Genomic DNA, 24,488 nt, shown 5'->3' with positions numbered 1-24,488 from the left:
GGATCTTCCCGGACCGGGGCACGAACCCGCGTCCCCTGCATCGGCAGGCGGACTCTCAACCACTGCGCCACCAGGGAAGCCCGGGATTCTAATAAGCTTTTATAATTTGCTGGTCTTGGAGCTTGGTAGCCTTAAACCAAAATGAGCATTGGGATAAAATTCTGCTAGTTTTTTTTAGAGAGAGTTGCACCATGGGTCTATTTTGTTGTATCAATCAAGTGACTGAATTTTTCGGGACGAGCATTAAATTAGAGTTATAGGAGCTTTGGACCATTTTCAAGCAACATCCGTTTGTGCAAAGACTTGAAATTCTGGGATTCATATGGAACTTTCAAAGAAATTATCCAGGACAATGACCTACAGCTATTTCACCAGGACTGAATGAAGTGGAGAAGGTGAAGAAGTCATTGCTCTTGATTAGCAGATGTGCCCGACATGTTATTGATATTGTCCCTGGGACTTTACCTGGGCCACTAGCTACTCAGTATGCCATTGAAAGGGCTCCTGCTTAGAGCTATCTCAGGCTCATTTGGGGATAGAATCTTTATTACTCACTGTGGCATCTTAATATTAAGTTGAGCAGTGTAAACTACTGATACTGGACTATTTTTAATGTATAAAGTTAGGAATTTCATGGGGTTCAATCTAGTAGGATATTCTCAATAGTCTCCCTCTCCTGTTTTCATTATGTTTCTTCAAAACCCTAGTCTGTGAGATACTGCAAAATGTAATTGAGAACTCATTTTCTGCCACTTACCCCCAAGTTTCCTGCATTGTATGGCCATGAAATTTCAGGTCTCAGGAAGCATTTTCATAGCCAGTCCTAACAATTCATAAGATTGGCTCCTGATACAGCTTCTGCATGGGAGAAAGGCACCCCAGGGCTTAGAGCCTGCTGTTTGGCAAGGGACAATCATAGGAAATTGTGAGGAAGTAAAGTTTACACGAAGCCCATGACAGCATCTAAGGAAATCCCAGGTTTGGTTGTGGCATCTTTTCCCCAGATTTCATGAAAAAATGCTTTTTCAAGTCTTGCTGGGTTTGCAAATGTGCCATCAAAAGATGCCAACAGAGCTCTGCTGGCCACTGTCACTGGTTTCCCAGCGGTGACAAACGCCAAGGCTCGCAGAATGCCTGGGCTAAGTTTCATTCTGACTCTGCCATTTTTCCTGCACGAGCCAATAAATTCTTATTTGGAGCTTTGGTCACCTCCAGGGTGAGTCACGGACACGTAACAAATCTTTGTGCCTGTATAAAAGGACATAGCCATTTTCACCCTATATCAAGTGTCCTGAGAAGGTTTGATGATTATAAATATAGTGTAAATAATCATCTTATTGTATTGCACATCTCCATGTGCAATAGTTATTCCTTTAGTTATTCCTCTTTGTTCTGGGGTTTCAACAGATTGCAAAAGAAGAACTATGATAATATGGGGGTAGGTAACTTATTCTTCATCTTAGCACAAGTAGCGAGTGTCTCGGATGCAACCCCTTCAAAGGGATTTTCTCCAAAAAACCTTGTCTCAAATTTTAGAATGATTTTGCCATCTCAATGGCATTGTCTTACATTTATGAGATGAAGAATCTAATGAGATGAACATAGCGAAAAAACCACAACCAGACTGTCATTTATGAATACAAATTTATATAGTGGCATATGCTATTGGAGAAATCAGAAATTCGTAACACACACATTGGTATTAGAAATACAAAGATCATTTCAGAGTCAAGAAATCAGGTTGACAGCACCACAGATGTTTTACTCAAGTCTGAGCAGGTGTGTAGTATCCAAGAAGAATGAATACCTGTGGGACACCGAGACTGACTATTGCAAAACTGTGCAAAACACATCCCAACACTTTCTGCATCTACCTGTCAGAATCTGTGTGAGTCTGCCAGGAGGCCTGGGGTACAATCTAAGGGCAAAGGTGCAGACTCTTCTATCTTTTAACCTTCACAGCCAGCATGTGATAGCAAATAGCAACCCCTGAGGGTCTTTTGTTCCTTCTCACCTAAAGACATGGTATAAAAGGTTAGTAAAACACACACAAGGCCTTAGTGAGCAAGTTAGAAAAACTGAAAGGAGAGCTTTGACTGAAGTATAACTGCACATCAGTCACCAAGTTCTCTGCTTCCTAGTATGAAGTATAAAACATAAAAGAAATGAAAAATTCTGTATCTAAGAAGTAAATCTCAGTTTTACATCTCGGAGCAATTTCTATTTCACAAATGTGCGTCCACTAGGGAAGGATCAGCACTCAATAAAGTGTATGTAGTGGGGGACAGAAAGGAAAGGATGCGGGGATACCCCAAGGGCTTTCCTTTCACGCTGATAACTCACTATCTCACGGTCCTCAGCGATGCTGCTCTTGTCATTCGAGAACTATTCCACGGAGGCCGCTAGGAGCACTCTGAGATCAGTCTCCACTCCTTCCCTCACTGGCTCCATTCTGCCATCTGTCTACATTCTGCCCACCCAGGTGCCCTATTTAGCAGGAAGAGAAAGGCAGTGCAAGAAGACTATTAGAGCAAGTGGAAAGTTGCTGCTTCAACCTGCAAGCATTCAGGGACCTAGGAGCAGTGATAAACAACAGGCCAAATCAAAAGTTGCTCCATGAGCAATTGGCTTCCTGTCCTTGCAGAATTAGCATCAACTTTCTATCAAGTGGTGCTTCTTCGCTCCAATGAGAAGATTATTTTATAATCCAAGTAGAAGAGATAGTTTTTTTTCCCCCTCTACTTACCCTTGTGATATTGCCACCATACTCTCTCTCCTCCCCTCCCTAAATGGATTCCTCTATCATTCACCCATGACACCCTACAGTTGTTTACTGAACAAATATTCCTGGAGCGCTTGTTATGCACAAGGCACTGCTGGAGAACCCAAGGCACGGCTCACACCCGCCCTTCTCTCAAGAAGCTTGGATTCTGGCTGAGATGCCTAAAACCTTTCGTGGTTCATTCTTTCTAGCTTTTAGGACCAAAGTATTTCCAGTGTGGAATGTTCTCAAAGAGCTAGGGTCATCCTAATAAAAATATTACACAATGTGAATGCTCTGTGATTTGCTCAGTGATTACAGTGTGCCATGCATCAGGAAGGGGTCTGTCTTTTACTCCTGAACAATGGAATGGTGCCTCCAGTTCAAAATAACACGACATGCATGCTTATGTTTTTGCCAATACAGCAGAAACAAAACTGAAACACAAAAGCAAGCGGTGTGCACACTACGTACAACATCATCAAGCTGCTATTTGAACACTAAATCATTTTAAAGCCATGTGTTCACGGCCTTGTCATGTGCGGATATGATAAAGTAAGTGCCTCAGCTACCAAAAAAAAGAACCCCCAAAAGAGAAATCCCTGAAACACTGTACCAGGAACGGTGCCTTTATCTGCTGTACTAGTACTTCATCTGCTGTACCAGTACTTTATCTGCTGGGAGTACTAGTACTTTTCTACTGTGAGTACTGGTAGTTTTCTGCTATGACTACTAGTTGACATCCATTAACTCTGATTTCGCTCTGGCCTGAGCTTTCTCCTAACTTGCTTTATTCAAATGAATCTCTGACTTTTCTGCAACCCTAACAAAATAAAATCCCCACAGCTAGCAAAGCACACGGCTTGTCTGTTATTGGACTGGGAAAAGCCTGGGGTAGCAGGAACTGTGGTAGGTGTTTCAAGCATCCACAGCAATGCTGAATAAAAAGGCCACAGTGCAGCAATCTTGCCTGGTGGCATCCTTTGTCAGGGAGGATGTCTGGATGTGTCCTGGCTGCAGTGTAAACCAGCCGGGCACAAGGACATCCCCCTGGGCCTAGGGTGCAGGGCATCACTGATGTTCTCTGAGGCGCCTGCCAGGTCCCTCCTTTCCCCAGGTTTCAGTCCCCCCGCTCCATAAGGAGGGTTCTGCTGTGCCTGATGCCTGACAGGTGAGGCCGAGGTTTCTCCCTTAAGTCGTGGAGAAATGCTCTAGTCCAGACCACTTTGAACTCCCAGGTGAAAAGGGCTGGTGATGCAAGGTACAATCAGAAGCCATGGAGGGCAGGTTGTCAAGTGGACACATGAGCAGACACACAGGTGCTGATTAGCAGAATTCTGCGCAGAACCTGGGCGTCAGCACCGTGAACTCTGCTGCGCAGAGGCCAAGGAAAATCTCAAGCAGAAGGGAGCTGGAGTGGGGGGAGGAGACCAAAGGCCCTGCCTCCCTGTCTCTCTCCCTCTGAGACCTGCCTGGTACACCTCCAGCCCTCTGAGCTCCACCAGCTGTGGAGCTCACTCCTGTCCTAACACCAGACGCTGGCGTTCTAAGATCAGCCTGACAGAAGGAACAATTTGTCACTGCTGACATGGTTAATGGGATCCACGGAAAGAACTACTTCCATCCTCTGGGGTCTCAGTGGTTCTTTGTTTAATGAGGTAGCTCAGCTGTGAGCTGATGCATGGGATGTGTGCCTCCGCCACTCAAAGCTATAGTTTTCCCTTTTCAATCGGCAAGATTATAAAAATACCAGTATTTTCCCCCGTTTTATAAAAATGATTTTAGAAAAAAAATACTCATGGATCTCCTCCATTAAACTTCCGTTCCGTCTTGCAAATTGTTGTGAACTCTGACTTCCAGATTCAATTTTTTTACTTTAGCACCTTTGAACACATAAGCGCCCTCGGTTTCACTGAGTATGTTGACGTTCCGCACAGTGCAGTACTGTCTGTCCACGTTCTTCTCCACCCTGTCCGGGCCCCTCTTGGGCACATCCACCTTGGTATTCAGAGGGTATTCCTCCAAAATGTCCCCTGTGGGCGGCTTCTTCCTCTGTTTCTGGCGTTTCCTGGTGATGAAACAAGCCACCAAAAACACCAGAAATAGGAGCATGATGGCAGCAAGGGCGCTGCTGATAGACGCCCCGGTTTGGGATAGAGAAGCAGCTACAGCTGGCTCTTCCATCTCCAGATTCAGCGACTTCATATTGGTGCCATTCTTGACTTGGTCCCCTTCATTGTCATAGATGAGGGATTCGTCAAGGGTCAGCCAGCCACTGGGGTCCACCAGGTCCCTTCGGTTGCGCCTCAGAGGGGCCGGGAGAGAGCGCTGGACCCTGGGACCTGAGATGCTGTCAGGTCCAATGATGTAGATCACCTGGAGATACCACTGGTGTCCGGCTTCCACCTGCAGGAGGAGGAGATGGCGAGACAAAGCGAACATGTCACTGCTGCCCACAGACCACCTCTGAGGAAAGGCGATGGAAAGACAGCTGCCCACCACAAGCCCCAATAGATAAACGGTTTCAAGAAAAGCATTAGCCACACCAGTGTTCAAAGCAGCATTACTTACAGTAGCCAAGATATGGAAACAACCTAAGGGTCCATCAATAGATGAATGGAAAAGGAAGATGTGTGGGGTGTGTGTGTGTGTGTATATATATATATACCATGCAGCCATAAAAAAGAATCTTGCCATTTGTGACAACATGGATGGACCTAGAAAGCATTATGCTAAGTTAAATAAGTTAGACAGAGAAAGACTAATACCATATGGTTTCACTTATTTGTGGAATCTGAAAAACAAAACAAACAAACAAAATAAAATGAAAACAGTCTCACTGGGCTTCCCTGGTGGCAGAGTGGTTGAGGGTCCGCCTGCCGATGCAGGGGAACCGGGTTCGTGCCCCGGTCCAGGAGGATCCCACATGGTGCGGAGCGGCTGGGCCCGTGAGCCATGGCCGCTGAGCCTGCGCGTTCCGGAGCCTGTGCTCCGCAACGGGAGAGGCCACAACAGTGAGAGGCCCGCCTACCACAAAAAAAAAAAAAAAAAAAAAAAGAAAGAAAGAAAAAAACAGTCTCATAGATGCAGGGAACAAATGGGTAGTCGCCAGAGGGAGGAGGGTGTGGGGAGCATTGTCATATGTAAAGGGGCTTAAGAGGTACAAACCTCCAGTTATCAAATAAATAAGCCACGGGATGTAATACACAGCATAAGGAATATCGCCAATAATACTGTAAGAGCTTTGTATGGGGTCAGATGGTTACTAGACTTATCACATTGATCATTTCATAACGTATGCAAATGTCAAATCACTGCAAGTAATTCTTGCCACTGGAGTCCACCTGAAACGAACATAATATGGTATGTCAAATGTGTTTCAATTAAAACAAAGAAAGGAAACTGATCCACTAAAGAACCTCTTGCTTTTAAAGTCATGGAATAAATCAGACCATAACTGGCACGCTTTAAGAAAAATGTTGAGGTAAGACTATGCATGGTGCATTTAAAGATTAGTAAACATGCCACTGTAAATGTAGCAGAATAAATGAAGGTTTTGATGAAGTAAAAAAAAAAAAAAAGAAAAAAAAAGAAAAGCATTAGCCATGGTTGGTGTCTGTGAACAGGGAACTGAACCAAATATTTTGGGGTCCTGTTTTATTTCCACATTAAGGTGATCTTGCGTCAGATATTCACATTTTTTTTTCAGTTTCACTACCTGTGCATGAAATAGCCCTAAGAATTGATCTTTCAGGGTTTCTTTAGCTAAGTCATCACTTATGATGTGTTGGCCTTTATTGATTGCAGTGGCGTAATAGTATTAATAATCACATTTATTCCCAGTACCTTTTATTGTTTTCTATGCCAATTTACTATTTATTGATGAACTTTAGCTAAAATAGAGTCATTCAACAAATATTCACTAACCACCTACTCTGTGCATAATACACAGATACTTGACAAAAATCTGCTAAATCTTAACACTTCTTGGATCCTCCCCTGAGTTATGTCATCAAGTATTTTATTTCCCTCTCATCTGCCCCCATGGAAACCCTCCATGATTTTGAAATAACTTCTGAAGAGTGATAATCGTTCTGAAATCCAAGGTCATGGCTTACTATTTGGAGACAGAGAAGAGTGGAATTTGATCTTGGAAGTTTATTTTTATTACTGGGACTTAGAGTATTTTTGCTTATCAAATACTAGTAATTCTTGCCATTCTAAATTACTGAATTGTATTTATGAGTTTGTTAAATATTTCCACATGCCTGTGAAAATCAGCTGGTGCAGCGAAGAGCCATGACAAGTGACTATTTGCAAATTAAAGAATTTTATTAGTCTATTAGATAGACGGTAAAGTTTTGGATGAATGATGAGCTTAACAACAATTAAAAAAGACCTGCCAGTAAGAATGCTATAAAAGAAACTGACATCAAAGAGATGATGTCATCCTCCTTTTTGTAACCTTTAAAATGACCTTGATCCTGTGCTTCTATTCTTCTCACCACACTCACCTTATAGAGTGCGTCCACCTTCAGAGTAAATCCATCCACGCCTGGCATGCTACTGACCACGTGGAGATCAGGCAACTCAGAAGCAAAGTGGGCTTCAAAGGGCACGTCATGGAAGTACTTGTCCGTTACCTCTGGCTGACTGCGGTCCTAGGATTTCAGAATAAAGAAACGCAAGATTTAGAAAGACGGAACCACTGAACGAGCAGGTGGCAGTCACTGGGAGGAGAAAGGTACTCTCCACTCCTCCTTTGGGTCGGGTCAGGAGGGTACATGCTGCAGGAGCCCTCTCCTTAAGTTGACCGCTGCCTCTGGGCACCGACTGCCCTCTTCAAGGGAGGACACTTGGTGGCCTCTGTGATCTCAAAACCCAATGGGTGAGAGAGCCTAGACCAACAATTCTCAAGCTATTTGGTCTCAGAACATAAAAATTAAGGACCCCCCCCACAAAGCTTTCATTTTATGTGATTGATATCTATCAGTATTTACTGTATTAAAATTAACACTGTAATTATGTTACAATTAACAATTTTTTTTAAAATGAAAAAATGTATTTACTAATTCATTTTAAAATAGAAATGAGAAACTCACTACATGTTAACATAAGTAACATATTTTTTAGTGAAAATGTCTGTATTCACACCCACCTCCCAAAAAGAGAGCTGGCATTGTTTTACATTTTTGCAAATCTCTGTTAAAGAGCTAGATTCTCACAATTGCTTCTGTATTCAATCTGTTGTGACATGTTGTTTTGGCTGAAGTATATGAAGAATCTGGCCTCACATAAGCTATGTAGTTGGAAGACAGAGAAATGTTTGAATAACTTTTTCAGATAATTATGGATATTCTTTTTGGATACTAAATCAAAACTCAGTAAGTGGTATTTTTTTCTAAAGATTAGTCACAATGTGGAATCTGAATCCATATCAATACTCTCAATACTCCTTCAATCAATACTTAATCAATACTCCTTCGTACTCTCAGCACTCATGAGGGACTGAGTATGAAAAAGGCAAGCATCATCATATCATTATGAAAGTAGTTTTGACCTTGTGGATGCCCTGAAAAAATATTGGGGATGTTCAGGGGTGTCTGAGACACACTTTGAGAAACACTGGCTTAGGCTTTCCTCTTCCTAGAACATCAGTAACAGCTTGTCTTGTTACCCACCAAACCTTCACATTTGGTAATATGTATTGAGTTAGCCAAAAGTTCCTTTGGGTTTTTTCATAAGATCAAACGAACTTTTTGGCCAACCCAATACTAACATTAAGCTGATAGAAGTAACAACAACAATATCTGTAGAAAACCATCAAGAGTGGGGTTCTATCTGCTTCAGGCAAAAACCATAGCTGAGGAGATCTACTCGTGTGTCAGCCCTTTAACACTACAGTTAGCATACCAGCAGCAGGAATCTGTGTTTTAGGTGTTTGTTTGGCTGAATGCATCCATACTGTGGCCCTTCATTGTAGATTGTCCCCGTGGGATCAAAGAAAGGCACGTAGCCATCCTTGCCAGTACAAAGATAGACCTTCTCCAGCTGGAGTTTGTAAGCAGAATTAAGGTTTTGTTCTGGATTCCAAAGTACTCGGCCATAAAGGATTTGACCTGAAAAGATTGCAAGGCATTAATTAGGTCAGACTTTAAGATTAAAGAGAAAATAAGTGTCAAAGATAGGAAGGATTTAACATGCTCCTATAGAGTCAAAAGTACCTTTCTATGAAGAGCTGTGGGGTCCGTGTGCCCCTAAAATACACATTCATTCATGTATAGCTTCTTTTAATCAGTAAATGTTGCTTAAGTATTTAGGGTAGGGCAAGCACTCTGTTACGTGCAGGGGATACGAAGGTGAGTGAGACCCAGATGAGAGGGAAGAAATAAAAGCAAAGCAATTGCTAATAATAGCTGACATTTATCAAACTCATACCATTTGCTAGGTACTGTACTAAGTCCTCCCCATGGAAGAACTCATGTAGTGCTCACAATTTTACAGATGAGTAAATTGAGTGGTTAAGTGACTTGTTCAAGGTTCCAAAGTCAGTAAGTGGTGAGGGTGAGATGCAAAGTCAAAGTGCTTTGTCTCGAATAACCCACACTACTAACTTCCACACGATACCGTTGCGTACAACAGAGGAAGGTAGGTAACATCAAATGAGCATACAGCTGAGCACAAAAATCTGCCGGAGGAAAGGTATGGAAGGATTTAAAGAAGAGATGACTTGGGCAGTATCCTGAACGATGAGTGGGCATTTGTCAGATAGAGCATTTGAGGCGGGTGGGAGAGGCTGGGGAGAGCAATCTAGGCAAAAGCAAGTCCGTGTACAAAATACGGAATTCTGGAACGGTATCAGCTCCGGTGTAGGTCCTTTTCCTTAGTTCCTGCTAGGGCATCAAGTGCTTTACCTACAGTATCTTATTTAATCCTCCCAAGAGCCTAAGAGATAGGTTCAATTATTAGCCCTATTTTAAATAACTTGTCCAGCGTTTCATATCTGTGACACGTGGGGAGGAGGATTTGAGCACAAATTCGTCTGACTCCAGATGTTCATCCCGAGCATTTACTATGGCACTGGGTAGGCCAGTGATTGGGGTGCAGGTCGTTGGGAGGGCTCTGGCAGGAGAGACTCCCGGGAAGGTTGATTAATGGTGTGAGGATTTTACAGGAGTAACAGGGAACGCCGGAAGGTTTTAAACGGGGGCTTAATGTCAACGCACCTGGGCTTTAGAAACACGGAGAATGAAGACAAAGAGACCAGAATCACAGGTAGGGAGTTATTTTAACGCTCTAGCAAGAAATAGGTATCCAAAATATAGCAGTGAGGCAAGGGGATGCATTCAAGAAATGTCTAGGAGTTGGAACCATTCATCTTATGATAGATGGGATACAGGAGGCAAGGCAGAAGCAGAGGATAGCCCTGAGGTCTTTGGCTGGGCCACCTGGAGTATGGTGATGCAGTCAGTGGGGCAGTGGATGTGAGAGGAACATGTTTGGGGGGAGATAAGTCCAGTTCTAGACGTCTCTAGGTGTCTGAACGACATCCGCTTGGAGAGGTTTGGCAGTTTGGGTCCACGTGTGGAAGTGTGGAAATGAAGCTCAGGAGGGACCAGGGACAAGGTTAATTTTTGTGGAATGGTTGTGGAGTAGTAGGAGCTTAGGAAGAGTTCAGGGTAAAGGGATGAGCCAAGCCATGGGGGTGACCGGAGTAGCACTGAAGTGAGAACAGGAGTCAAGCATGGAACATGGAGACAGTAACACGGATGGGGCAGAGGACGGAGACCCAAGGCCGGAGAGTGAGAAGTGGTCTGAGAGGTAAGATGGTGTCAGGTGAGGCTGGTGCAAAGGAAACCAAAGAGGAAAAAAGTGTCAAAATCCATAGGTTTGGTGTCATGGACAGGAGAGGATTCTGAGCCGTGGTAGGACAAACCCAGCCTGCAGCAGATGGATGGAGGGGTGACTGGGAAGAACGGCCATGAGGACAGTGTGTGCTCACCACTCCTTCAGGAAGCTTCTCAGAGAAACGAAAAGGAGAACATGGGGCTGAAGTTTGAGGGAGAGGTAGGGATGAGAGATTTTCTTTTTCTGTTATGGGATGTGTTTTTAGGATGAGAGAAAACAACACAGATGTGAGCAGAAGATTAAAAGTAAGAGAAAGGCAGAAGAGATAACTGAGAGGAAAGGCAGATGATTGATTCATTTATTATTAATTCATTCAACAAATACTTATTGAGCACCTTGGCATTGGTGGTACGGCGTGCAAATTTGGTATTTGATCATAATCTCTGTTCTAATGGAACTTACAGTCTAGTGGTAGAGGTAGGCAATAAATAAGTAAAGAACTATATATATTATAATATTAAAAATTGTGATAAGTACTATAAAAAATCAACAGCGTTCTGTGAAAGTGACAAATATGAAGGCTTATATTAGATTGACTGGTGCAATCAAGGCAAGTCTCTATTGGGAGGTTAACATTTAGATAGAGACCAGAAGGAGAAGAAAGTCAAGGGAACCATGTTTGGGGCAGGGAGGGGACAGAGGAACCATTTCAAGTAGAGAAAGCCTGCTGGAGAGGACATGTATGTTTGGCATAGCTTTTGAGGCTGGCAGGCAGTAGGGTCATATTGTAATCTCTCTGAGGAACTGAGAGATGAAGCAGTTTACCCAAAGTCAGACAATGGTTTCGAATCTGGTTGGAAACCCCAGTGTTCTTACTACTCAGATCGGTGCTTTTCCACAGTATCGCACTGCTGATCATTATCGCACCAAGAATGTGATCTTATTTTGAAATAGCTTGAAGGAAGAATAGGGGTCTGTTCCTTGACTAAACCTTGGCTGCCCTGGAACCAACGCTGGGGGAATCTTCCCTGGAGAGTTGACTGAAAGCCAATGAGCAGAGATGCTAGTCCAAGGACCTATCCGAAAGCTTCTCAAGTCCAGTGGAGTCTCTATCTGCGGGTGAAGGGAAGGACTTACCTTTGGAGAAGGCCCCTTTGTAATCCATTTCCGCCAGTGACATATCAGATGTGTTGGGGTCCATCAGGAACACCTTCTCATTGTTGCAGAGCTGAAATTCAGTATTGAGCGAGTATACAACAGGGACAGGGCGGTTGGTCTGCTGGAATGCAATGGGTATCAGGAATCTAAATGTGGGAAAAACAAGAGTTTCTTGAGAGCAGGGTCGACTTTGCATTTGCCCTTTGAGCTGCCCTCCCTTTCCCACCCTTCTCAGGATTGTGAACAGTACTTTGTTGTAGGTGCTACATGTTTACTGAATAAAGAGATGTCTGCAGGCGAGAGTCTTTATTTAGTTCAGGTCCTTATGAGGTTCAATCTGCTCTTTGGAGCAGGAATAATCTAATTGGTCTTTAGACTCTACAACGCTCTTTGCTTTTTCTGGCCCCTCTCATTCTGGAAAGCCCTGAGGGCCGATTTGAGATTAGCGGTAATGAATTTTAAATTTCCTGACTTCGGCCTTGCTGAACCTTCTGCTGGAACACTCCTTCTTCCTCTGCCACCGTCCTTTACCTAGTGAACTCTTACTCTTCAGATCTCAACTCAAGCACCATTTTCTCTAGGAAGCTTACCCTCTTTTTCTTCCCTCCCAGGCTGGGTCAGATCCTTTATCATTTGCTCTCATCACACTGTGCACTTTTCTTTCATAGTACTTACTGTGGTTTTTGCTATTCTATTTAAATGTGTGATCAAAGTCTGCTTCACCCATTATGGGTTCCATAGAGTCATAATCCATACCTATCTGCTCGCCATTGTACCTGCCATGCTGGCCAAGCTCCTGACACATATGTTTGTTAAAGAATAATGCACAAGTGATAATTTGAATGCTTTACTCTTCCAATCAAGTCCATCTGATCAATCCCTACTTTTAACTGAAGCTGCTCCAGGGGGTAGATTTGAGAGGGCTGAGGTGTAGGAGGAACTTGGGCTGTAGGAGAAACCCACACAAACCAAGGCTGACCATGCTTCAACAGCTTTGATATAACCATTAATTGTACCAAGAGTTCATTTATCTGACTCAGGGAAATAGGTTTTTCTTGTTGTTGTTTTGTTTTGTTTTTTTAACATCTTTATTGGAGTATAATTGCTTTACAATGGTGAGTTAGTTTCTGCTTTACAACAAAGTGAATCAGTTATACACATACATATGTTCCCATATCTCTTCCCTCTTGCATCTCCCTCCCTCCCACCCTCCCTAAGGTTTTTCTTGTTGATGTTGGTATTTATTACCAGAATCCACACAGTGCCAGGACATAAGACCCTTGATAAATACTTATTGATTAAAGAGAATGAATAAAGGACTTGAGATGATGATAATGATGATTTATAAGGTTATATGTATGACAGACTCACAAAAATAGGCATAATAGGAGACACAATTCTTTTGAATTAAGTCTGAATTTCCAGTCAGGCTTGATTATTTGTTGTGTTGTAGTTCTACTGCATCCATATGGAGCCATATTGAAAGATATGGAGATGATCAAAAGCAAAATGAGGCCCAAGGGGGAAAGTCACCCTGGGAATAACAGGGAACCCACAGGTAAGGATCTCCCTGATATAAGGAAAGAATATCAACCCTGAGGCCTCAGTACACTCCAACAATACTCTTCACCCTGCAGACTTCCACACCCACACAGCACTGGGACTGGAGAAGGGGTTAATGCCTTTTTTGCTCCTTTTTGCCATTTCAAACCTTTGTTCCTCTCTCCTCTTAAAAAAAAGAAAAATCCAGCACCTACCCTGGAGAAACTCTTCTCACAGATGTAACTAAGAGACACATAGAGTATTGTTTGTAATAGAGAGGATCTGGGATTATAAGCCAAATAGAGTGGTCAAATAAATTGTGGACTCTTCCTATGAAGACTACTTTAATGCAGTGAAAAACAAACTGCAGCTACATGGATCAACATAAATGTTGATTTCACTTATGAATCAACAAGTGATTCACTGAGGGGAAAAAAAAAAGCTGCAGAGAGAGTTCACGCAGTATGAAATTTTTATATAAAGTTCAAAAACATGCAAAACCATGTAGAAGTAAATATGAGGTGAACCATAAACCAAAACAAGGGATGATAAGTACAAATATCAGGCTAGTGGTTACCTTAGTGGAGAGTTGGGGAGAGTACAGCTGAAAGGGGCACTGAGGGTGTTTAAATGGTAGCGGTAATGTTCTATTTCTTTATTTTTCTTTGACTCCCAGTTTCATTAGTTATAAAATGGAGATAACAGTACCAATTTGTGGGGGATCATTGTAATGCAGATTGAATGTTAAGAGCTTAGTACAGAGTAAGCACATAGTCTGCACTCCATACACGGTCACTAATAGCAGTCAGTGGTAGTTATTATATTCACTTATCATCAGTATCATAGCCCAAGGGATACCCAATTCATTGCAGCTAGGTAATGTTCTTGAGGTTTTATATATCCACGATATGTGGTCTTCTGGGTATCTAAAATATTTCATAATTTTAAAAATTTATTACAAGAATAAAAATTCCCCAGCAATTCTCTTCAGATGATTTACCCTCTATTCTTCCTTTCTGCAACCAACCGCCATTTTCCTGGTCACCATCCTTCCCACAATTGGCTGACTACGGGCTCTCCAGCATTGCTCCTGCCCTCAGTCTCTGTGATTTCAACATCTGCACGGATGAACCTTCTACCCCCCTAGCCTCTCAGTTCCTTGATGTCCTCACTTCCAAAGAGCGAGTTCTCCTCCCCACTGCAGCCACCTACCCTCCATTATCACACTAGGCACCTCCTCCAAAAAACCTCATTTTCAAACACTTCACTCTCTAACTACCACCTCCTATCTTCCCAGCTCACCTCTTCTTTTAATCTCACTCATTAATTCTCCAACCACACCAGACCCTCAGTGACCATGTTTACCAGGATGCAGAGGACCTGGAACACTAACATACTCATGGTGGGAATGTACACACACAGTTAACACATTTATAAGCACTGGGAAATGGTGTGACACTTTTTTAAGAAGTTAAACATATATCTGCCATAGGATCCAGCCACTCCATTCCTAGGTATTTACACAAGAAAACAGAAACCATGTGTCCGTATAAAGGCTTGTCTATGTATGTTCATAGCAGCTTTATTTATAATAGTGCAAACTGGAAACAACCCAAATGTCCATCAACTGACCGACTTGATAAACAAATTTACTGTGTCCATACCATGGAATACAACTCAGCAATAACAGGAACAAACTACTGATATACACAACAATATGAATGAGTCAAAATAATCGTGTTGAACAAAAGCAGTTAGAGAAAAAGAATGCTGTGTGATGTGTGAGGCCATGTATATAAATTAGCAGAAAATGCAAAGTAATCGGTAGTGACACAAAGATCAGCGGACACCTGGGGGGGAGGGGTGGCCTGGGGTGAGATGGGAGGGAGGGATAACAAAGGGCCATGAGGACACCTTTGAAGGAAACAGATATATTCCCTACCTTAATTGTGGTGATGTTTCACGAGTGTACACGTATGTCAAAATTGATCAAATTGTGTAGACTTTAAATGTGTGCTATTCATCTTACATCAATGATATTAAAAACAATTCAGTGGGGCCCTCAGCACTGCCGATCTGCTGCCAACTACAACTCTACCGTGCTTACTTTCCCACTTTCTGAGACGAGACTCTGTTTCACTTCCTCCTCTCTTCTCAAACCTCATTGTTGCTCACTTCCAGCTAATGCCTGGCTTCTCATTTCATGGAGAAAGCAGACTCAGTCAGATGTCTCCTCTGTCATCCTTACCCTCCCAGTCTACTAATTCTCCCTTCACTTGTATCCATAGGCTGTGCTTGCCTTCCTCTTTCAGTGGATGAGCTCTCTGTGCTTCTGGCTAAGGCTGGCCCTTCCCCTCACATCCCAGGTCTATCCCCTGCCCTACTCAAGGACTCGGCTCTGCAGATCTTCCCTCTTCTCCCTGCAGTGTCACATTTCCCCTAACAGACCAACAGGGTTATTCCCACCAGCAAACAAACATCCTGAAATATTTTGCACCCTAAGACACAAACAAATTAAACCTCCTTTGACCCTTCATCTGTTTCCCGCTAATGCTCCTCGATCTGACATCCGTTCTAACAAAATTCCTTAAGCATTGTTGTTCCCTCTTGTCTCCACATTATTGCCTCCCTCTCTTGAACCCACTCCAATCAGGCTTCATTCCCCTCAGTCCACTGAACCTGCCCTTTGTCAAGATCATCAACCACTTCCCCATTGCCAAATCCAATGGCCACCTCTCAGACTGTTAATTTGAAGGCTGCATTCCAAATTATCTTCTCTTAATGATAATGTCAGATTCTGTCTTCAGTGTTTTTCCTCTGAAATGTTTTCTATTCACTTTGCTCAGCTCCTAGAAAGGTGGCACTAGACTATACACTGCCTGAGAGCAGAGGTGACTTTTAATCCTCTCCTCTCGTCTCCACGCCGAGGCCAGAGCCAAGTGCACGATAAGAGCTGAATAAATACTGGCTGAATGAGTGAACATTGGCACAACGTGGACAGTCTCAGGTCAGGGGTGGGGATGGGCTGATGGACAGTTGATTCTTGTTATCCGCAGTAGTTACATTCTATAACGTTGCAATGAACACCGAATGAGTGAACAGTGAACCATTTGCTCCTGAGGGAAATACAGGGTCAAGTTCCTGCAGCCTCTGGTCACAACATTTTCAACCAGTGATCAATACCTAACCCTGTTTTATGCATGTTTCTGTTTAAAGACACCTTATTTGATATACATTGCTGATTCATTCACATAGAACTCATGGCAACAGCACTGAAATTCAAGCCTGAATGAAGCTTATCTAACACTCCATCAAGCTCATCACCACCTTCCTGTACTTAGGAAACTAGACAGCACTTCGCTGGGGAGCTATTTTAAACAGCAAAACCACCAACACAAAGCACAAAAATTCGAAAAACATGGCACTAAACAGACCGTGAAAAGAGCACTTGTTTACAGTATGAGAAGGCAGAGTGTTGTCTTGCTCAATCTGAGCTGGGAATGTGGGTCAGATGACGCTATTTCGCCACTCTGTATGTCAAGGAATGATCGGAATGGCACCACGAAAACTGGTTTTGAGGTTAAATACAAATAAATGTTAGCGAGTAGGTAAGTTCGCAATAGTGAGGCTCAACTGTCTTTCCCTACCTTTCTGGGGCGTGTGCAGTGCAGGCCAAAGGCTTTTCTCCTGGGTCCCCCCAAGGCTGAGTGGGCTGCACTGTGCAAGGGATCAGGTAGATGGTGTACTCCCCGGAGTAGTCCTTCCTGGAAACATGCAGGCAGACTGTGGTTAGAGGGACCAATTTATAGATTATTTACTTACCCAGAAACACACTTCATTTTCTTTCTTTTTTTTTTTTTTTTTTTTTTTTTTGCGGTGTCATTTTGAAGAATATAATCTTTCTTCCTTTCTTTCTTTCTTTCTTCCTTCCTTCTTTCCTTCCTTTCTTTATTTTTTTGCGGTACACGGGCCTCTCACCGTTGTGGCCTCTCCCGTTGCGGAGCACAGGCTCCGGACGCGCAGGCTCAGCGGCCATGGCTCACGGGCCCAGCCGCTCCGCGGCACGTGGGATCCTCCCGGACCGGGGCACGAACCCACGTCCCCTGCATCGGCAGGCGGACTCTCAACCACTGCGCCACCAGGGAAGCCCCAGAAACACACTTCATTAAACGGTTTTCGGATGATATTTATGTTCAGCGACCGACCAAGAACTTTATGAGTCTGCAAACACAAGTTTCAGGAATTCGTCACTGATTGTTTTAACCTTTAGAGCACTATCCAGAGGTGTTAAATAGAGCTCCTTTCACTTAGTCAAGTCCTTTTCATGAGAAATGCTGAGAAAGGCACACTGTTGATAAAAATCTAAAAGGCTCCGGTGAAGGCAAAACAGAACTACATTTCCTTTAGATTCCCATGAAACCTACTTGACAATTTCTGTTTAGTGTTTCTTGTTGACTGACACCCTGTTACACATTCTCCACTACAAAAGCTTTTATTTATGGAGATGTGACCGTGCTGGCTGCTGCTGCTCTGATTGAATAGGTGGCAAAGGCCTCAGGGTTAAAGGACCCCACTCCAGAGAACGCCCCACCCCTATTCATTAGCATTCAGTTTCAAGGCTTCTCTCCCAAACTCTACAGCTTCATCCCTTTAAACGAAGTTGAAGAACAAAATCACTCCTCATCGGAGATGACTTGCTGGGAATTTCCATATTTATGTTGGGGCACGGGGTGTAGGTCATGAACCTGAAAGCCTGGAGCCTTTGTAGCCTCACCTACTTCACTTCCCGCACTTGTCATTGGTAGCAGCCCAGCCCTGGCAGTTTGCCTGGAAGGCAGCCAGACAGCCAGAAGCTTCAGGAAGATTCTTCAAGGGCCCTGGGAGGCTGCCATCCATTGCATGAGGTGCTCAGGGCCGTGAATCCTAATTCTAATTATTGTGATCGTGAACAGTTCTCACATCCTCTGTGTTCATCCTTTGACCATTTCTTTAGTATTATTTGTACCTGTTTATTAGTAAAGTGATAGCAAAGATTTGGTAAACATAAATAAACAAGTAAATAAAATTTTTAGGACACAGCCTGTGTTCAGTTTAGTGGAATGGCACAGGCTGGAAACGGGAAGATAGTCTAACCCTACTCTTGCTTTGCCTGTGCCACGGTTGCATGACTTTAGACAAACCTGGTGAACTTTCAGGGCTTAGTTTCTAAGCCCCTTCATGCCCCCAAAGCTTGTGTGTCTGTATGTCTGCAGTTTTCTCACATGATCCTTATCTTTCTCCAAAGCTTGGACCAGCAAGAAATGAGATCTTGTATACTATCTTTGAATTACACAGAAATTGACCTGTATAACGTGAGTACTAACTCTTAATTAATAGAAATAGTTAATTAGGCAGAAGTGTCCATGCCTGACCCTTGCTTTCCGAAAGTCAGGCCAGGTCCTCTTGCTCCTCCCCTCAAACCCTGCAGTGGCTCCTGATGCACTAGAGTGAAAGACAAAGTCCGCACACTGGCCTAGAAGGTTCCATGGCGGCCCGACACCCAACTCCTTCCTGCCTATTACCCTACTCCTCATTCACTCCACTCCAGCCACACCAGCCTCCTTGCTGTTCCCTGAGCATGCCAGAATTCTGACACCCCAGAAAATTCGCCAGGAACCCCTTCCCCAGTGCTCTGCATAGTTAACTCTAGCACCACCTTCAAGTCTTTGCTCAAATGTTCCTTCTTTACATTACAGTGTCCCTCCACTCCTGATTCCCCTTACCCTGCTCGAGACCTTTTATTTTTCCATAGCACTCATCCCCTTCTAACATGTGATACTGTACCCATTCATCATGTCCACTGCTGCGTGCAGAGATCTTTATTTGGTCCACTGATGTATTCCAAGTGCCCAGAACCTTCCCTGACACATAGTAAAAGCTCAATAAATATTTGTTGAACACATGAATGCAGGACAAATGGCATGGTCTCCCCAGGCTGCAGTCCTATGTTTTCCCATCCCTAAATATGAGTTAGGTCGACTTCCTGACTATCCCTGCAAATATGCCAAACACAGTCCTGGATGAAGGTTTTTAATCCTGTAGTTCTTCTCCCCTCCTTTCTGAAGACTAGACATTTCCCACCAGTTGCCCTGCCTCCCCCAGAAGCCTTGGACAGCTCTCCAGCCCGCGCTGGGCCTGAGCTCCCCTCGCTGAGCAGCTGTGGTCAGGGCTCTGCACGGCTCACAGTGCACACAGCACAGAACACTTGGTGCTGTCTGTCACTTTGCCGTTTATCTATGGATTTTACCTCCTTAGCTCAAATGTTGTTTGAGGATGTTTATTCAGGACTGACCATGTGCTAAAACCTGCAGTTCTGGGGCTCCTAGATCAAGCAGGCATGGCTTTTACCCTTGGGAAGCTCACAATCTAGTGGAAATGGGACTCAACTTAGAGCATTATAAATATATTGAGCTGTGTTACAGTAAAAGCTGGAACAATGTGTGAACAAGGAGGAGAAGCTTCTAGCACTGTATGGGAAGTCAGGGAAGGTGTCACGAGAGGTCAGCATTTTAGCTGGAGCTCAGAGGACGTTGAGATTTGCCAGAGGAAAAGAGCCGGAAGGACAGGGGAATTGCAAAGGTACAGATGTATGGATGAGCTGGTGGATTCAGGGGCTGGGGCCATGTTTAATGTGGTTAGAATGCTGGGTTTGAGGTGAGGTTAGAGGGGAGGATATGTGTCTTGCTCAAAGAGCTGGACTTCATTTGGTAAGCGGTGGGGAGTCAGCAGAGGATTTAAAGAGGACCATTTCTCTGCCTATAAATTGGGACAAGTACCTGCACAATCTCATGAGGTTCTAGGAAACACAGCCCTTAATGATTACTTTATTATATATTGATTTCAAAGGAATCAGTACACACAAAAAATACTTGATATAAGACCAAACATTTGTAACTAAAAAAATCTTTTTGAAAAGGATTCTTCAGACAATTTGCCGCTTCTTAACTGTAAAGAATAAGGTTTTCACGCTACATATGGTTCTAATTTCGTGATCTATAAAATGGGGTTAACAATATTTACAATAGACTCCATTATCCTTTTCATGGTAAAAGTTTTCATTTTGTTTGCCCTAGTCTCCCGTTTTACAAATGGGATGTTTTACTGTAGTTATCCAATTCTCATTCTACCTCTATATTGGGTGTGGGAGAGGATGAAATCTTGCTATTTATTTTATAGGACATTGGACCATAAGGTGTGACATCTGGACCTGATAACCAGAGATCCTGGATTTTGCACTGGTTGTGGTAACTGGAATGAAATTTCTTTATTATACTAAGCTTTTAGTTGGACACATTTCCCAGCTTCCTTTGCAGGTAGATGTGCCATGTGACTAAGTTCTGGCCAGTGGGAGGTGGATGAAAGTGATGTGCACCCTGCCTATTCTTACCCTTGGAATAAGGCTGAGCACTTCCCACTTTACACATCAGAAGCGGATTTGAGCTACATCTGTTTCTCTCTCTATATGCCAGAGGGTTGTTTCTATCTCCGTTTTAAAATAGAAACCCAGCTTCTAAAGAAAAGCCCTTAAAGAAACTGAGAACATTTCAGATTTACCCCTGAACTCCATCTTGTATTCACCTGTTATAAGAGCTTGTGGCTCTCCACAGTTGGTAAGGAGAATCAAAAGTCTGAGCACTCCATAGGAGCTGCAGGTCAAATTCAATTCCTCCGAGATGGTCTGGAGTCAATATGAATGATTTCACATCAGGGAGGGTGTGGTGCTCGATCACAAACTGTCCTGTTTCAAGGGGAAACACACACACACTTATTTGGAAGTTTTATTGTGCTTGTGGTGAATCCCCTATAAAAGCCTTAGAACTGATTCAATATTCTGCTATAAAACAAGGTTATACCTACCCACTTGCTTCTGAGAATATATTCCACACAGGTTGGGACAGCATGGCCTCTTATTCCAGCCCATCACCTTACTCGTGATGGCCATTATGGTCATATACATTTATAAGCAATAAGAATATGCTTTGTAGAAATGATGCTAATGAGCATATTCACAGTAATACGAGTCCTTATGTGACAATGAACCTTGAACACACTTAGCTTTGAATTCCAACCAACGTGTCTCTTGGAGGTAGAAAGATCTCAGTAGTTTATAAATAGAAATATCAATTTCAGATTAAAAAACCCCTCATTTAGGGCTGCTCAAGTCCTTGGAGGAAGGAGGCTATCGTAAACATCATTAAAAAGATCAGGGTTACTCAGCAAGACACTTCCACTCTTTAAAACTACAGTAATGCAGTGTCATGAATAATTAAAAGTAAGGAGACTATTCTACTCTGAAAGAGACTAAAGAGGTATAACTGCCAAATTGTAACATACGATTCTTGATTAGATTCACCTTCCTTTTATATAAACAGATGCAAAGTAAATATAAACAAACATAAAAACAAGTAGAAAAGACATTTGAGGGATATAAGAGGGAATACGAATAGGGACTAGATATTGGATCAGTGTGAAATATCTCGGCTATGGTAATGCTGTTGCGATGTGTAAGAGAAGGTCCTTGTTTAAGGAGATGTCTACTGAAGTATTTAGGGTAACTTGGCATGAAGCCTGCAACCTGTCTTCACATGGTGTGACCAAAACAATGGGAACACACGCATGTGTGTGTACAACACACACAGAGCAAAGTGTTAATAATTGTTGACTTTGTTCTTCACTGTCCTATTCTTTCAACTTTTCTCTGTGTTTGAATGTTTCTTAGAAATAAAAAACTTGAGGAAAAAATGGCACTGATATTACCTCTGAATTTGGCGTGGGTCTTGAATTCAATGACCAGACGGCCATCCTCTCGAATGTAGATTCTTATTATCTGAAGTCTGGCAGAGAGCACACTGTCCGTCTGGATTCCTGGGAAGGCAACCATACACAAGACATCCAAGTGAGGGCTTGGAGAAGATCTCCCAGACAGTAGCCTACATGCGACTTATCCCAGTGACACTTCTAAGTAGAGCTGCACGCTTACTTGAATGTAACTTAGGACAAATTTACATATTTGCGTGAACATGGAGTATTTAGAGTCATGTGCCAGTTAATGTTGTAGGACAGTTCATTCTACTTGGTTCTTTTCTTACAATTCTATTCTCTTGACATAGTCTCTTTATACCTGAAGATGCCACTTAGCCCAGATGCAGAGTCCGAGCCCAGAGCTCAGAAACAAATGGTCCCTAAAACTTCTTACTATTAACTTTGCACCAGGACGTGGTTACAGCACATCTGCTTCATACTGTATTTTCTTTCCCTCGCCAGGACACCTTTCAGTACTTAACAGAACCATAGCCAATGTCCTGGTGGCTACATTTCATATTGAAAGCAATGGAAAATTAAAGGTTAGCTTGTAGAAGGCCAGCTATACATGGCATAACATGAGTCAACTGTGGCTTTAATATGGGCAATTGCAATCACAATACCCATTGAGTTCAATATGACCCCAAACTAAAGGGTAACCAAAGGAGAGGAAAAAAATAAAATTAAAAAAACCCCAAGCTCAAGGAATTATCTGACCCAGAGTGTGAAAACTCCCTGAAGTTTTTTTCCTATGAGAAATATAAAGCAAATAAATGATTTGAGCTTAAACCATTAACAGAAGGAAGGACTGTATTTTCCATTACTAGAAGTGAAACCCTATTTAAAGAAATCTCCTCAGGTCAAGTAACTGCCTCAGATCAAGTAAATCACCACCAGGGAGGGAGAGAGGAAGAATGAGAGCAACAAAATAAGGGGAAATGAGCTTGGGGTTGTGTTTGAAGTATAGGACACTGAAAATGGGGAAAAAGCAAAAATCAGCTCAGTGATTAGAGTGAGTGAGGAGAGACTCATGGAGTTTTAGGGGACATTCATGAGGCAGCAGTAGGAGAAGGTGGGTCTCACAAGAGAGGTGTGAGTTCCTAGCTGAAGGGTTGTCACCAAACCAGTCCCTGGCGGGGTGAGGGCTCCTCTCAAAGAGAGCCATAACAGAGACAAGCCTGAGGGGAAGGTCATTTTAAAAATTCAGCATTGCAGTCTTTGAAGTAAAAGTAGGGTTAAAATCTCTACTTTTAAAAATGCAAGAGAAGAGCAAACTCGATGCCAAACGAATAAAATGACCCAGGTTATTCTTGATATATGTTTCCGTTTCCGTGCATCTGATTTCAGGACACTTTGCTCCTTAAACAACATGAATTACACCATTTTTACCTAGGAGAAAATGAACATGACTATATTCCAAAGAACACACACCCGTGCGAACCCCCTAACGGACAGTATAGGACCTGTCACTTGCCGCCCTCTACTCTGGGCCCCTCGCTCTCTGGACTGAATGTATCATGATGCTGGAGGCCTTCCAGCATCAACATATATCAACATCATTCTTTTTCAGGTAGGTACCACAGGTCTATATACTTTTTAGACTTTACCTGTCTCTCCTTTGACTGCATATAGGATAACAGCATGAGGAATGCAGCCACTGTTAAACGTCACTACTTTTTTTTTTTTTCTTTTAATCTTGCTTGAGCATAAGGTAAGACTCGTTAAGATGTCAGTGGATATACCTGTTCTCCAGAGAACAGTGTCATAGAAGAAGGAAAACTCCATCTCAGTGTGGTGCTCCAAGGAGGCCCAGCCCCTGGGGGCTGTCACGTAGATGTAGGACACGTACAGAGGCACATGCACTGTCAGGAATGATTGAGCAGAGTCTCTCACCTGCCAAGCAAGCAGTGTGCACACAGAGAGGGTTATTTCTCTCCGGGATGAAAAGGCATATGAACATCACATCTTGGTTCAATCTTCATTCTCTCAGTCACTTATTCAGTATTAATCAAGTGCCCATGATTGTGCCAGGCACCAGGCTAGGAACTGGGTCCTCAGCAGTGGAAAAAAACAAAAATCACTGCCCTAATGGAAGCTACAGCCTAGTAAGCGAGATACATAAATTAAAAGATAAATAAAGGGATGGGAAGTGGCCAGTGCTTCTTTAGATAAGATAATCTGGGAAGGCTTTTCTGAGGAGGTGACACTTAAACAAAAACACTTTTGAAGTGTGAGAAGCTTTGCCTCCACTGTTCATTTGCTGGAAGCCTTGGCTGAGATTTTTAAGGCATCACAATTATTCACAAAGGATCCGGGCAGATCTGGGATCTACTGTCAG

The 24,488-nt window shown here is 43.0% G+C and overlaps 1 protein-coding gene across 9 annotated transcripts in view; it reads right to left on the bottom strand.

The window, feature by feature from the left end:
- Positions 1 to 1,658: 1,658 nt before the first annotated feature.
- Positions 1,659 to 24,488, bottom strand: part of FRAS1 (Fraser extracellular matrix complex subunit 1) — a 474,502-nt gene continuing 451,672 nt past the window's right edge. For 5 of the 9 annotated variants that reach the window (XM_024115434.2, XM_028491960.1, XM_028491963.1 and 2 more), the window contains 8 exons: positions 23,893 to 24,043; positions 22,106 to 22,213; positions 20,927 to 21,086; positions 16,957 to 17,073; positions 11,747 to 11,913; positions 8,675 to 8,880; positions 7,276 to 7,422; positions 1,659 to 5,167 (listed from right to left, as the gene is read on the bottom strand). In XM_024115434.2, coding sequence (XP_023971202.1) covers positions 4,574 to 5,167; positions 7,276 to 7,422; positions 8,675 to 8,880; positions 11,747 to 11,913; positions 16,957 to 17,073; positions 20,927 to 21,086; positions 22,106 to 22,213; positions 23,893 to 24,043 — 1,650 coding nt within the window. In that variant the 3' untranslated portion in view covers positions 1,659 to 4,573. Of the gene's footprint in view, positions 5,168 to 7,275; positions 7,423 to 8,674; positions 8,881 to 11,746; positions 11,914 to 16,956; positions 17,074 to 17,288; positions 19,210 to 20,926; positions 21,087 to 22,105; positions 22,214 to 23,892; positions 24,044 to 24,488 lie in introns of those variants that run through there. The other 4 variants (XM_055086047.1, XM_028491965.2, XM_028491966.1 and 1 more) reach the window with 4 other exon arrangements.

Source organism: Physeter macrocephalus, chromosome 7, assembly GCF_002837175.3.
Source record: "Physeter macrocephalus isolate SW-GA chromosome 7, ASM283717v5, whole genome shotgun sequence".
In the NCBI taxonomy this organism is placed as follows: domain Eukaryota; kingdom Metazoa; phylum Chordata; class Mammalia; order Artiodactyla; family Physeteridae; genus Physeter; species Physeter macrocephalus.
This window is presented reverse-complemented; position numbering and strand designations above follow the sequence as displayed.